This window comes from Choloepus didactylus, chromosome 7 (assembly GCF_015220235.1).
Source record: "Choloepus didactylus isolate mChoDid1 chromosome 7, mChoDid1.pri, whole genome shotgun sequence".
Lineage (NCBI taxonomy): Eukaryota > Metazoa > Chordata > Mammalia > Pilosa > Megalonychidae > Choloepus > Choloepus didactylus.
In genome coordinates, this window is record NC_051313.1 from 141,621,427 (window position 1) to 141,637,367 (window position 15,941).

The following is a 15,941-nucleotide window of genomic DNA, read 5'->3' on the forward strand; positions in this document are numbered from 1 at the left end:
AGTGGTGGGCTGCAGTCCAATATGGGCAAGGTCCTTATAAGCAAAGGAAATTGGACACAGAAGAGGAAGCCACAGGGAGCAGCTAGAAGCTGGAAGGCAACAGGACCCAGAAGAGACAGGAAATGCCACCATGTGTATTGTCCTGTGGCTGAAAAGCCAATAACGAAAGATCACTGGCTGCCAGCCCCAGAATGCCACAGGCTTCAGGGAGAAAATATTGCCTTGCTGATGCCTCAATTTTGGATGTCTCCTAGCCACAAAACCATGAGCCAATAAATTCCCGTTGTTTAAACCAACCCATTGTATGGTATAATTTTTTCTTTTTTTTTTTTTTTTTTTTTTTAGCAGCAGGGAAACTAATTCAGCCTCTAATGTAAGAGCAGATCCCCATGCTTCCTAAACTTTCTCTTTCTTGAAAAGAACAGTCTCCTTCCTTCAACTTGGAACAGCTTTCTAGAGAGCTGCCCATCTGTCTATGTCTTAAAAACAAGTCTCCGTGGGCGCCATGTGGAGCCAGGCACAGAAGCACAGAGAAGGAGTGGATTACAGATTTCATGAAGGCCAGACGCATATAGAGAAGATCTGGACCAAAGCCTGGGGGGCTTTCTACCTGACCCAGGCTCATAATAAGGGAGGGAACAGGCCAGCAAGTACCAAGACAAACCAAGATCGGCTTAGACTCATAAGCCTCTCCTTACTGCGTATCTTCCAACTTCCTGTATGACTGCCATCCTGGATGGTCATTGAGTTAAGGCTCATTGACTTTACAGCCTAGTTGCTACGAAGTGGGCACCAAGAGGTTGTCCCTAGGAGTCATACTTTCTCACCCAGCCATGAGAAAGGATAAAGGTGACGAGCCTGAATTGGAGTTGATTCTGTCACCCTACTCTTGCTGACACAGCCTGACCTGTGCCACAGGTATCAGTTGTATCTGGTCTCCTGCAGTTGTCTCCTCCCACAAGGAACCAGGATTTGTCTTCCCGGGAAATGCAGAAGACCGCTTCTTCCCCTTCCACCCCATCTTGTTGTGTCATTTGTTTATTCGTGGATGCCACAGATATGAAGAGGTTAGAGTGGGCTGAGCACTGTGCTAGGCCATGGAGAACAGAGGTGGCAGACCCCAGCCTCAGTTGCTGCAGTCTCTGGATGGCCATGGCCAGAATCAGCTGAGGGCATTAGGGTGTTGCTCTGGTGGGGAAGCACACAGGGAGGTCCAACCGCACCCAGGAAGAGCATCTACTGTAGGTTTCAGGATTCAGCAAAGGCTCCCTGGAGGCATCAGTGTCTACACTGAGACCTACAAGGTGAAAAGAAGGCCAAGGGGGTGAGGGAGGGCAGGAACAAGTGGGCCACACGTCAGTGGTGGGAGAGGGAGCTGCAGTGTGTCCTCGTTGGAGTGCAGAGTGTTTAGGGTATGAAGACGGGGTGGGGGCAGCGGGTCATGGAAATCACACTGCACGGGTAACTGGATCACAAGGGGCTCTGCCAGCCAGATAAAGGATTTAGACCTCCTCTGTGACACATAGGTTCATATGTTTTAAAAAGCGAAAAAGCATGCATTAAGCAGGGCAGGGGAAATATCAGGAGCTGAGAACTTTGCCCTGAATAAGTTTATAATCTAATTGAGATTAGGAGTTAAAAGAGAGAAATAACATGAAATTGTTGGTGCAAAAATTAAAATTGAATGTAATTAAGCACTGAGGCAGATCTATCCCTGACCGTAGGACTCCAAGAGCCCAGCTCTTTCTTACGTCTCACCCTTACCCAAATGACCTCTCCCTCACCAGGCTGGACACCTTCAAAGCCATGTAGCTTCCTAGAAGAATGTTGCCTTGACAAGTTGGCCAAACTACATATTAACCCAAAAAACAGTAACACAGTAGGGAAAAGGTCACTTAGATACCCTCTTTATAAGATTCCAAAAGTTCTCAATTTATATCAGAGTTCATCAATAAATCATCTGCTTTTCCTTCCTGGCCCAATGGAACAGCCATTTTTCTCTCCAGATATGTAAAGAACATTCATTTTCTGCCCCCTGATATTATGAAAAGTTTCCAGCATAAAGCAAAGTTGAAAGAATTTTACATGAACCCCTGTTTACCCACCATGTGGATTCTCCTATTAGTAAGTTATTGTTTTGTTTTTTGTTTTTTGTTTTTTTTGCTTTATCCCAAATCTATCCATCTAGCCATCCTTCGGTCAATCACTCATTCATCTTATTTTGGGTGCATTCCAAAGTAAATTACAGATATCACTACTTATCCCCCATAAATAAAGCTACTGGTTTTGAACTTCTATGTTCTGAATTTTTGCCAGGCTGGATGACCTGTGTCAGCTTGCCTAGCTAGTCTCTGGAGATCAAAGAGAAGCCTGTGGCTCCTTTTGTAGGTGGGTTATCTTCCCAGGCCCTGCCTCCCCAGGCATTTTGATAGTTTCTCTTTAATTACAGTGGTGCCTGTCCTTGCACTTGATGTGTTCCTAGAAAGTGGAAAAGGGAATTTTTACAAACCCAAGCCTGTTTAAAAGTTCTAGTATGTGAGGTTGAAAAGACTCCTACTTAAATGGAAGAGTCCTCTATAAAAAAAGTTGTCCCCCAGAGGTGTCAGCAGTATAGCGTATGTCTACATTTCCAGGTGTCCATTTATCAGATTTACTTAAACCACAACGGTACCTTTTACCACACAGGGGACATGGAGAATACAGAGGGTCTCTGCTTTTAGGATACAGAGTATTCTGGGAATGGGTCAAAAGCCATCACATTAGTCTGTACCGGTGGGGAGGTATAGGCAGGATCCGTGGTGGGGGAAGTTGGTGAAGAGTGATGTAAAAGTTTTTAGCTGGCAAATGGATGGCATTATAAAAGCCAGGATTGCCTTACAAGAATTAATAAAACAACTATTACTGCAGGTCTTTACTGCCTGTACTTTACAAGCTTAAGAAACATGATCTAGCAGTGTAGTGACAAGCCTAGGTATAATAGCATTCTATTAAGGTATGTTTGGCTTCCATCTCCATATCTGTTATTTTTGTGTTTAAGATTTAATTGATGTTTCGGCCATGTGTTTTGCCTCTGAGGAGATACGGGCAAGGCTTCCATTTTATGCATTTTTCTAAAAGGGATGTATTTAAGTTCTCAATGTCCCCAGAAATGAGAAGATCTTGTAATAAAACTTCTTTGTAAAAAATCTCTATCCATTAGCACCATAAACAAACAAGGGCATTATCTTAGGGACTTGGGGACAAGGACCTCAGTTCGGGAAGAGACATCAGAGAGCAATCCTCAGAGCCAAGTATTGCCTGAACATAGGAAAGGGAGAGATGGAAGCAAACATAAAGTGGGTGATTTTCTGTAAGCTCGTTTTTAGAAACAGCATCCCAGAGACAGCACCTCTCCATGGTTGGTCTTAGAGGGTAGAAGCTGGCTTGTTGATCTTGGTCAACTCAACACAAGAGATAGTCCCAGTAGAGAAGCGGAATAAAGGAAAGAGACAGAGATCGTATTTTTAAATTGTTATCATCTGATTTTTTAAACATGGGTAGGCTCCTTGAAATGCCTTCAGTAGACAAAATTAAATGCTTTTGGTCCTCCAAAAATGTTGAGTTCTGAGTATGACTAGCCCAGCCTGGTGGATTCATGGATTTAGAGCCTGCATGACAATGATGAATGTGGACCCCATGGATTATCTCAGTGATTAAGGCTTGCCTCTTTTGCAAGAGTCAGATAAAATGCACCCCATTGTAAGTTTAGCTTCCTACCCAGGGAAATTGTTTATGACAGCTACTTATCTACTGGTATGGGGAGACCCGGTGAGTGAAAACAAGGGCTTATTGTTTCCCACGTTGTCACCCACAAAACCTTGTAAGAATTCTCTATGGGCTGGTAAATTTTAGTACTTATCCACAAGGTTATTTTACAACCGTAGAATCTAAAGTGCAATTTTATACTAATACTTCAATAATAATTCAGGCTTTTAGTTCTGTCTCCAATATACTCAGATGGAAGTAGGCTTTATAGAGAGGACAGGAGGAGAAGCTGTAATTGAGTAGAAACGGGTGAGAAAAGAACAACGCTGTCCTTATAACCAGTGTTTTTGGAGAGAGATATTTAAAGAAAAATCTACCAAGATGATGCTTCAACTGATAAGGAAAGACAGATGCACTCCATCTCCTCTGTTTACACATGCTATTGTTTCAGTGTTTACTTTAGAAGGAAATATTTTACCCCCTCTGAGATAATTAATTTTTGTCAGCTTCCCTGTTTATAAGGGAAACTGAGAAAATGTTAATTGAAATACAGAATGAGTCACTGTTTCCAGTAATTTTTGGCAGCATTCTAATTTGTGTCAATCCCAGCCTAATTATTAGATTTTTTGGAAGCAGAAAGCATATTTGATTTTTCTGTTACTGAAATTCTTCTTCCTTTTCTTTTAAAAATTATGTGCTGCCTGACGAAGGTTATATAATTTATGCAATGCGAAGTGGAATACCAGCACATCTGAATACCAGGTTTATTGCGTCACACTCGGTTCTTCACAGAAGCTCAATATTTAGAAAGCTCGCAGAAGGCAGACTTCTTCCTTTCCTCCTTCTTACCCCCAACCCTGACCAGCAAATGTGATTCTTTTAAAGACCTTTCAGCTAGTATTAAGTCACAGGATATGGTCCATCACTAATGACATCACTGAAGTCAACTTCCCCGAAGCCATCAGGGAGAATTCATTTGGAAATCCAATTGAATGTCACTTTCAAAGAGCAGGTTCCTAGAAGAGGTAACCAGTCATGCATTCCTGAGCTATTTGTCCTGAAAGCATTAATCACCCCGAACTCATTTGCTCCGAATGCAAACGTCCTGCATTATTCCACTGGAATTCTGTTCCAAATGATCGTTAAGGTACAGAAAGGAAGTTGTTGACTTTGGACAGGGTTAATAAAATCTGTCAGAGCAATGGGGCCTGTTAATGGTTCTTAAGAGAAGTTGGAGCTTTCTGGCTCTGCAGAGTGAAGGTGGGTGGAGGGGCAGGTGGCTCCCTCTCCCGCCTCTTGAAATGTCCTCTGGGTGACAAGAATTGCAATGGCAGTCACAGATTGTCACCCGGGTCTGGAGGTGGCCCTGGCTGGGGCTGGGGCACCCTGGTGGGCTGGGAGGGAGGCTTTGGGATTGGCTGTGCTGCGAGACTCCAGCTGCTCGCTTGTGAAGGCTGCATGGTGCAACCAGGGTGCAATAGGACATGGCCCTTGCCATACCCTGGGCCCACCAGTGTGGCCAAGGAGGACAATCACAATCACAATAGTGGCCATCACAGCTAACCCGCAACCAAAGCTTTCAGGGGCCAAGGACTAAGCATTTTGCATGCAGTTATCTCAATCCCCATAGCAGCAGCCCAGGGAGATATTCACCATTCATTGTCTTCCTTTTATAGCCCAAGGAAACTGAAGCTCAAAGAGAGGCAGTAACTTGTCCAAATTCTCATGCTCCTTTATTGAAGGGAGACACCCAGAAGCTGCAGCCTAAAATCAGACCAAAGGATAACAGGGAATGAAGTGGGTTTGGGAGACTGTCCGTGCTTGTACCTGACCAGTCAGCGTGCTCAGGACCGACCTGAGAAAGTAAAGGAAAGCTATGATTCATCTCCAGTGCTGTTCCTGGGGTACCCAGAGCCCTCAAGATGCCCAGGAGCTCTGTGTTATCTACCTATGGCCATGCCTGGGGCACTGCAGGATGCAACCTCTGCCCAATAACGCCTCGTATTTAAGACTCATTCCTTCTCACCCCACCCCACCCCCATGAAAACATGTCACACTGCTTGATCTCATGGTTTTGATCTTCTGACTGTGCCCTTAGCTAGCTCAGCCAGGGTGGGAGGATGCTACTGCCCCTTGGGGATTATCTGAGCACAGAGGCAGCCCAGAGCAGGTGCCCGGGGCTCCTGCAGCATAGTTGGGCAGCTGGAGCACAGTGACATGGGGCCGGTGGCCTTCCTAAGCCCCAGTGGCCACTGTGACAGACACAGCTGCCTCGGGGCCCAGGGAGTGACGTGTTGGATGGAGCTGACAGGTGAAGGCAGGTGGAGGCTGGTGGTGCGGGAGGCTGCCAGGAACAGAGAAAAGTGTGTGTGGGGGGGTGGGGGGGGGTGGGGACAGCGATACAGCAATGATAGCAGCAGAATGCAAAATACAAATCCCATTAGATGTTGTCAATACACAAAGAGCAGGCAGAAGAGCTTAATACATGTGTACAATACATGCAAGGATTCAGGCAGCAACTCAAGTGATCTTTCCCAGACTTAGTTCTCAGAACCAAGAGGGGAGCAGGATTCAGAGGTGTTTGCATCTGAAAACACCACTCTTCCTAAAGGCTTTTTATCCTGGATGATGTCATTTTTAAAAAGCTAGTTTTAAGAGTGTGAAAGAAGGAAAGGATGTGAGAAAGCAGATGGTTAGGAAGGAGGGGGTGAAGCAGGGAGGGGGTGGGGAGGAGGTGGAGGGTCTGGGGGCACAGGCCCGGAGGGAGGCTCGCCCACTCCACTTGCAGACCCACCACCTGTGAGCAGGACGGAATGGCGCTGTGCCCAGCTCGGTCACACAGCGCCAGGTGCCAAGGGGAGCTCAGGGAAGGGGTGACACTCCTTCTCTGGCCTCACGTGGCTCGTGGGCATGCACAGGAAGTGCTAGACTGTGCGGCACAGAATGCAAATGTAGGAGAGCTGAGCGAGAGGAATGAGCGAGAGGCAAATTGAGAGACGGCATCGCGGGAGACTGTGCTGGCAGCAAAGAACACGGAGGCTGTTAATACAGAGAGGGGAGGTCCATTCCACAAGGGGAGAGCACACGAAGATTGGAGCAAGCACTCCAATGCAAAACAGCGAAGGAAACAGCCGTTTTCTAGTGGGGGGTGTGTGTGTGTGAGAGTGTTGGTGTGAAGGTGTGTGCAGTACGTCTGAGTGTGTATTTTTGAGTGTATGTATGAGAATATGTAGTATGTGCGAGTGTGTAGTGCATGTGTGAGAGCAGGGGTATATGTGTGTTAGAGTGTGTGTAGTGTATGTGTGCGTGTATGTATGTGTGTGTGTAGTGCATGTGTGAAAGCATGTGTAATATGTGTGTATCTACTGCTAATGTTTGTATGTGTAGTACGTGTGCATATGCATGTGTGAGTGTGAGGGTGTGAAGGAGAGTGTGTGTTAGAGTATGTATAAGTGTATAAGTGTGTGTGCAGTATGAAGGTGAATGTGTAGAGTGAGTGTGAGGGCATGTGTAATATGTGTGAGTGTGTTAATGTGTATAATTGTGTCTGTGAGAGTTGTGTGTGTGTATATGTGAGTGCGTGAGTATGGGTGAGAGTGTGCAGTATGTGAGAGTGAGTTGTGTGTCAGTGTGACAGCATCTGTGGTATGAGTGTATGTGTTTGTGTGTATAATTCTATTTGTGAGAGTTGTGTGTGTGTGTGTGTATGTGAGTTTGTGCATGTGTGTGAGGATAGGGGAGCAGAGTGATAAGGGGCCCCCAGAGGCTGATGACACATCACAGAGCGCCTTGGGAGCAAGGCAGGAGTTTGGACCAATCCCATTGGCATTAGGGAGCCAATGTAGGTCCTTGAGCATCCAAGGAGCACGATCTAAGCCAACTCTTCAAAAATTTCATCTAGCAGTTGTGTAAGAAGAGAGATTGCAGGGGAAGAGAGAATTATGGACCCCAAAAGCAGCCAGGGCCTCCCTCCATGATGACTTGTCATCTTTTCCCCTACAGCACACTTCCATCTTACTGCCCTCGCTGGTTGAGCTCACCCTCAGGCCACACCACTATTCATCCAGGAAGAAAGGAATGGCCGTGCTGGCTGCCGGGGGCCTTGCCTACATCAGCAGGTAAGAATTGCCCAGAGAAAGTCAGTATAGGCTTGTCTTTTCAGGGTTCTGTGCAATATCCCAGAAAAGTGTACTGTTCTGTCAGAGTCCCTTTATCTTGGGTTAACAGAGATTTAATCATCTTTAAACATGCAGGTAAGAAGAAGTATTATCGTTTGATTTCAATATGCATGGACGCATCCAACGCACAGGAATACACAGGTGTACTCACACACATAGCACACCATCCTTCTCAAGTCATGAATGTCACCCAGGTTGCTTTCCAATGAAAATGTGGATCTTTGGTTCCATTTGTAATTAAAATATTTGAATGGCTGAATGATTCGAGGCATCTGAACACATTCCATTTAAAAAGGATTCCACAGGTGGAGACTGCTTGGTTTTGTCCATTCCCATTGCCTGCACCATTTGGAGCTTATCTGCATCAACATCTGGCCCCAGAGTTCCTAGAGGGCATTTGGGCAACCGCCCAGGGGTCTGCAGTGCAGCCTCCGCTGGAGGCAGGGGAGATGATTCACGGACCCAACCCAGATATTGTCATTCAACCACCTGGCGACACGGATCCTCAGAGAGGCTGCCTGACAGCCTGGAATCAAGGGATTGTGCTTGGCCTTCCCCTAGTGGCTGGAAACACCTTTTCCATCCCCTGGCCTCTGACCCAGCACCGCGCTTTCCCTCCTACTGACAGGCATATGTGGATCAGGATACCCGCAGACAGCGGCTAATGGTGATAGTCCTTCCCTAGGCTCTCAGAAGCTGTTCATGTCTGACAATCTGGGTAATTCCCTGCTCTGCAGGGGGGCGGGGGGTGGGTGGGATTTAATTCCGTATGGAGCTGTCAGGAATGGAAGCCACCGAGAGGACACATTTCAAAGGACTTGGGCTTCTGTAAGGCTTATGTCATGGATTCCATCAACCTACCTCTTAGACTTTGGAAACTTTGTGCCCTGAACTCGGATTACAGTTCCTCCCTAGCCCCTCCTTCCCTTTCACAGTATCTGCACCCCCCACCCCATTCTTTCACAGCTCTCCTTCTTTCCCTGATTGTCCAAATTCTTTCTTGCTGCTCCTTTCCTGAAGAAAGCATGGGCTTAATCAGTGCACCCCAAGACTTCAGTGTCCTACACTCTTCTCCTGCCTGGGATCTTTGCATTGTAATAAAGGACACTTGTACAGATTAATGCTGAAGTTGGAGATCGACTGGTGGTTGCTGTTTGGAGCCCTGTGTTGAGAAGGATTCTGAGGACTATCAGGAAGACTTCTGTGATTATTCAGCAGCATGAGAATGGAGAGTGGAGGTATATATGCCAAGTATTTGCCATATCTGGCTTAACCCAAAGGAATAAATCACTAAAGGCAGAATATCTGGGACCTGGGTGGGCTACATAAAGATATTTCTTTATGTTGGGTGTGTCAAGGAGAAGTAGGGTGATTACGCACATGAATTTGCATACTCTGTTACTTTGGTGGACTTTCTAACTTGCCTTTTTGTGCATATACGTTAGCACTTTTGACATATTGACTTTTTCTCCCCAAGGATTTTGAAGTTGACCATTGGTTCACATCTGACCCTGGTTGTTCTTTTCCTTTTTGGGGTACCAAGAGGGTAAAGAGTACCTAAGGCCTATGGTATAACAGGGTGGGGAAATCGTGGGGGGTATGAAGATGAGAAGCTGTGGTCAGGGGGGCTTGGCTTGTCTGAACCTGGGTCCGTGTTCAGACAATGCAGAGAACTGGGCGGGGAGGGGAGTTGGAGAAAGGAGATGCAACAAGATGGGAGAAGGATAGACAAGTGCATCATATGTCCATTCAATTACTCATCAGTGCCAGGCACTGTGCTAATATTCTGAGGAGAGGGCATTGTACAAGACAGTGTGCTGCCCTTGGGGGCTGTGGGAGAGGAGAGACAGCAGACAATGGGAAGATGGGTGATGAGACTATAGGATCCCCTTTGGACACGTGGGAGGGATATTCAGAGGGGGCTTCTTAAGGGAAGTGACACCTAAGCTGAGACCCAAAAAATGAGTAGAAATAAGTCAGAAGAGAGAGGGGAAACAGCAGAAGGAGCCGAGGGTACGGCTGTTTGGAGAACAGTGGAAAGCTAGATTGTGACTTGCCATTAGTGAGTTTGGGCTTTCAAACTAACTTTTCTGTGGAGAAGCTTTAAGTAGAGGAGGGAAATGAAGTGGCTCACATAAAAGATGATTAGAGAGACAATTCTGGCTGATGTGTGGAAATTAAACTGAAGAAGGACACGTCTGCAGACAGGGAGGCCAGTTGGTAGCATCATGGTTACCCAGGAGACTTGATGTCAGCCACTGATGACAATATCAATCAATCCACAAATAGAATCAGAGGTGGTGGGGGGTGGAAGGGGCTTCAGAGCTCTTCTGGCATTGGAAACCTGAAGCTTCAGTAGGTTTAATGTCATGCCCAAGGTTATGTGGCCACTGACAAACAAAGCTGGGACTTAAATTGAGGGTTCATAATTCCCAATCAAATTCACTGTATTCTCACGGCCAGATATTTGTTCATCATCCAGGATATGCAAAAAAAAAAAAAGTTTTGCTAAATGTTGGAGAAGTGGGACATGCAAAAAAAAAAAAAAAAAGCCTAAACAAGCCTCTGCACTCTGGATGCTTTCACAATTTTGTTGTTTCCAGCTCTGTGCTTAGATTCTACATTTCAGGGATGGCAAGAGAGTGAGTAGAAGGAAGGGATGGAAATTTGTCACCATGGGCCAAAGGGGGCCCCTGAAGTGGTTTGGGATTTGGGCCTTGTTATCATTAATGAGAGGTACTAAATCAGCACTTGGTCCAATAGGCCCATATTTGCTATGAATAAATCAAATACACATATGCAAGGGCATTTTATACTGTTCCATTGGCTGAAGCTTCCCTCCCTCTGTCCGGTTCCTGATCCGGGGTGCTCACAATCCTAGCTGCCTGCCATCTCCATGCTTACCCAGCCCTGGGGGGTCCCTTGGGCTCTTAGGCCACAGGTGGCCAGGGCACGTCCCACAAACCAGAGCTCTCGATGGAGATGATTTAGGGAAGTGGCAGTGGGTCAGCTGTGAGGCATGCCAGTTGGATGGTCAAATAGGGAACGAGCATATCAGGAACGAGGTAAAGAATATGGGACAGAGCCAGAGAGAGCGTGAGAAACAAACATGAGTCAGAAAATCGGCAATAACTCTGAGCTAGAGAGGCATTTCGCTGTTGAAACCATGTTACAATGACCTAAAAATAGTCACCGAGACCGTGGGGACGGCCTCACATGTGGCACTTGCTTTTTGTTATTTTTCAGATTGCAAAATTGAAGGGCTGGCCCCTAAGTGGGAAAATAAAGCTTCGCCAAGTAATAATGACTGCAAATCTTTCGTTTCCTTTGGAAAGCATTAGTCACTTACAACCAGGTATAGCCACGAGGGTAGCTCCTTTCTTTGTCTTTCACCCCAAAACACCTCACCTAGCTCTCTCAGAGGCAGTTGTGAGGAGCAGGAAAATAGACATGTTCCTTCTGCTGACTTTTATTCATTCTTTTTTTCAACAAATATTTCCCCTAACACGGGGGTAGTCATGCTGGGAAAAGCAAAGTTACATAAGGCCAAGTCCCAGCCTTCAGGGAGTTTATGCTTAATAAGTGGAGATGAGCCATGCATACATATTATAAGAACACAAGATGGAAAGTGATAACGTGGCATAAACAATACCAGGGACCACAAGAATGCAGAGGAGGAAGAGGTTACATCTGTATGAGAAGTATGAGAAGAGTTCATGGAAGATGTGCATTGCATCTGGCAATCTTGAAGGATTGGCAGGATTGAAACTGCAAAAAAAAAAAAGGACAAATTGAAAAATATGAGTATCAAGAGAATGCAGAACCCAGTAGAGCAGTGGGTCAGTAATTTGTTTTAGTTGGACCGGTTAGTGAAAGAGAATAATAGGAAATAACCCTGGAACTAGCAGCTCATGACAGCTTGCAAATGGAAGACTAAAGAAGGTTAGATGTGGTAATGGGGTGAGTAGAGGGAATAACTTGACCAGAGAATTAGGCTTTAAAGAGTTTGTCTTGACAATAATGCTTGAAATAGAATAGAAAGAGATGCGAAGCAAAATAAAATGATACAATATAAAAATAAAATTTAGCCAGATTATTCTTACATCGTCTAGTTTCATCACAATGTCTTACTCTCCATCGACGGTTGTGTCACACTTCCAGTTATGTCCCACCCTGCTGGGGCTCTGTGCACTCTTCCGCCTGGCTGCAGGCAGTGCCGTCTTCCAAGGCCACCAGCCTCAAGAGCTCTAATATCCCACAGAGAGCCCCTGCACGCCCACGTTGCACCCTGTCTTGTGCACGGCTCTCCCACGCAGATTGTAGAGCCACGCTTTGCAGCCTCACGGGCCCAACATCTCCACCAGGCACTGGCCTCCGCTCCCGATGTTGGGAGAAGTGAAACAAGGCTCCTGGTTACCCTAGCAGCTCTAGCTGACCTGGAGTGCAGCACCACCTCTGCTCTTAGTAGAACCAGGAATCTGCTGAGACCGTAGGTATTTCTGCTACTTGGGCAAGGTATTGCATGCCAAGCACAATAGTCCCTCAGCTATGCTGCTATAACCCAGCCTTGGTGGAGATGTTCGTAAAATCACTTCCCATAGCAGCTCCCATGATTCCCTTCTTCTACACCATTCTCACTCAGTGGAGGGTGCGCAGAAATGCTTCCTGGGCCTCTGGGTGTCACCGTCCTCTAAGTCCGTATGCCCTTATACACATACACACTTAGACCTACAGACATCATACCCCCAGGACACATTAAAAACTGCCAGAGGCCCAGACTAAGCTGAGTTCCATGTATCTCTCTTCTTTTTCCTTGTGGTGATCTCCCTCCCAGGGCACTGTTACCCTTTCCTGAAATGCCACCTTCACTTGGGGTCATCCAGGCTCACTGTATTTTAATAACTTGACTCTCAGCCCCATTTTTCCCCAGAAGGACTTCTTAACCCTCATGTAAATTAATATATGAAAATAAACATAAGAATGTCCACAACTCCTCTTATTATCAGCATCTGGGCTCCAGCACAGCCAGGAGGCAAACTGGGCAGGGGTGGAAGTTGAAGGCAAGTGGAGGAAGGGTCTACATGTCTTTCTCATCCTCCCTGCCCAAATCTCAGCTTCCTGTTCAACCAACATGCCTACAATGGAAATAAGAACTAATAATGCCCTGATGAAGGTAGCAACTGAGCAATCAGAAATGAGGGGTACACCCGAGAGATACTGTTGAAGAAACAATAGGTTTTGTGGATTAATTGGCAGAGGTCAACCAGAACCTGTATTCTCAATGATGTTGAGCCACTGGTTTAACCAGCCATGGAGCCAGCCACTCTCTCCCTCTCTTGTTAGATGAGATGATAAGTTTTCCTTATCACTAAAGGTGCTTTGAAATGGGATTTACTAGTGTTTGAAGCTTCCTAACTTATACAACTGTCTGCAGCTTTGACCAGCCATTGCTGCTATTGACCATCTCCTCCTCCTTAAAACTCTGTTGGCTTTAATGATATTGCTTTTTCTTGTTTCTCTTCCTTCCTACCTGGTTCTGCTTCATAGGTTCCTTCTCCTCTGACCCTTAAATCTCAGTACTTCCTGAGGTGGTGTAATTGGCCCTTGTTATACACACTTTCCGTATATAATTCCATCCATGGTCATGGCCTTGTTTACTTATTTTTTGATGATTTCCTAATCTGTATCTATAAGCCTATATCTATAAGGACTTGATTTTTAGTCCCAGATATGGTTGTTCCACTGTCTTTACAGATGACTCCAAAACACTCAGTTCCAACAGGTTCAAAGATGTATTCATCACCCAACTCTTCCCCTTACTCCTCCAAAACTCCCAGTACTGCTCTGCCCCCCTATAAAAGTCCACCCACTAGCCCAGTCACCCCAGACCCTTCCCTCTCCTTAAACCTCCGTATTGAAATCCTATTGATTCTACCTCTGACATTGCCCCAGTTCAGCTGGCAATTTTCTCCTGAAATGCAGGATCATCTCCCAAATTGTAAGTGGAAAGTAGATATTCTGCCCCAGCTAGGCTGGACTCCAAAGCCTATATATCTAGGACCATGATCATTACACTAAACTGCACCTACCCCCTGTCACCCCCATCCCTTTGTAGAGCTTCCTTCTCTGATTAGTTCTTTACTGACATGTTACATTCATTTGTCCTTTGTTCTCTTCAACTGTTAGGGTTAGGAGATATAAGTCTCGACTATGATAGGGAGGCAAAGTCTATCATTTTGTAATAACAAAAATAATAATGCATGTTTGAATACAGGGAACTACTATCTCTACACTGAGCTCTTTCTATACTGGGCTCGATATTTTATATGCAGTGTCTCATTTATCCTCCCATCCACCTGCCAGATAAGCTTTATCATTCTATCATTGAAAGACATAAGGCATAAGAATGAGCATAGCATCATACCTGGCACATAAAAGATGCCCAGTCATTTTTGTTTTCAATTTCCCAGATAAGAAACTATGGCAGTCCAGTTGTTTGGTTTTGAGTGGAGACTGGAATAAGAGGAGGTTTTGCAACAGGTCCAGGCTGCTGTGCAAGCTGCTCTGCTACTTGGGCCATATGATCCAGCAGATCCAATGGTGCTGGAAGCTTCAGTGGAAAATAGAGATGCTTTTTGGAGCCTTTGGGAAACTGTTATAGGAGAATCACAGTGCAGCCACATAGGATTTTGAGGCAAAGCCTTGTCTTCCTCTGCAGATAACTACTCTCCTTTTAAGAAACAGCTTTTGGCCTAATACTGGGCTTTAGTAGAAACTGAACACTTAACAATGAGGCTGCCAAGTTACCATGAGATCTCATGAACTGGGTGTTGTCTGACCCACCATGCCATAAAGTTGGGTGTGCTCAGCGGTACTCCATCATCAAATGGAAGTGCTATAAACAAGATCAGGCTCAAACAGGCACTGAAGGCACAAGTAAGTCATACAAGGAAGTGGCCTAAGTGCCCAAGGCCCCCACTCCTGCCTTATTACCTTCTCTTTCCTAGTCCACAGCTATGAGCCCATGGGGTATTCCTATGATCAGTTGACTGAGGAAGTGAAAACTTTGGCCTGGTTTACAGACAGTTCAGCACAATAAATAGATACAGTACTACAGCCCCTTTCTGGGACATCCCTGAAGGACAGTGGTGGGGGGAAATCCTTCCAGGGGGCAGAACTTTGAGCAGTGCACCTGGTTGTTCATTTTGCTTGAAAGGACAAATGGCCAGAGTTGCATTTATATACCGATTCATGGGCTGTGGCCAACAGTTTGGTTGGATGATCAGGGATTTGGAAGGAGTGTGATCAGAAAATTGGTGGCAAAGAGGTTTGGGGAAGAGGTATGTGGATAGACTTTTCTTTCTGAGTGCGCAAAAAACATGAAGATATTTGTGTCCCATGTGAATGCTCACCAAAGTGAGACTTCAGCAGAGGAAGAATTTAATGATCAAGAGGAAACCAGGAAGAAGATGGCGGCACAGGGAGGAGTGGAAGCTAGTTAGTACCCCTGGAACAAACACTAAACAACCAGGAACAACTAGTAAATAATCTAGAATAACTGCAGGAGGACAAACATGACTGTACACTCATCATACATCAACCTGAATTGGGAGGAATGCCCAAGATCGCAGCATAAAATCTGTAAGTAAAAACTGTGAATCCAAGCTGGGAGCCCCCTGCCCCCACAGCCTGAACTGCAAAGCCTCATGGTGCTGGAGAGCAGCACTCTCCAAGCAAGCGAATATAACTCAGCTGAGCGCAAACTAGAGTTTTAATTAACAAATGTGGACTGCTCAATACAAGCTACGAATCCCCAACAAGCAGACAGAAGCTTCTGGTGATGACTGACCTTGGGGAGCCAGAGGGTGGCTGCAGACTGGCCCTGAAGAGGGCTTTCTGTCCCCTTTTCGACTCAGTGGAGAAAGCCTCAGCCACTGTCAGTTCCCAGCACTCTGACCCAGACAAGGGTGGAGATAGCACAGGCAGAAAGACTATTTATATGTAAATGACCTCTCCCTA

The 15,941-nt window shown here is 45.8% G+C and overlaps 1 protein-coding gene across 1 annotated transcript in view; it reads left to right on the forward strand.

The window, feature by feature from the left end:
• LOC119539714 (androgen dependent TFPI regulating protein) overlaps window positions 1-15,941 on the forward strand; it is a 68,200-nt gene that overhangs the window by 34,050 nt on the left and 18,209 nt on the right. Inside the window, exon 4 of the mRNA XM_037843430.1 lies at window positions 7,747-7,862. Within this exon, the coding sequence (XP_037699358.1) occupies window positions 7,747-7,862 (116 nt within the window). The remainder of the gene's footprint in view (window positions 1-7,746; window positions 7,863-15,941) is intronic.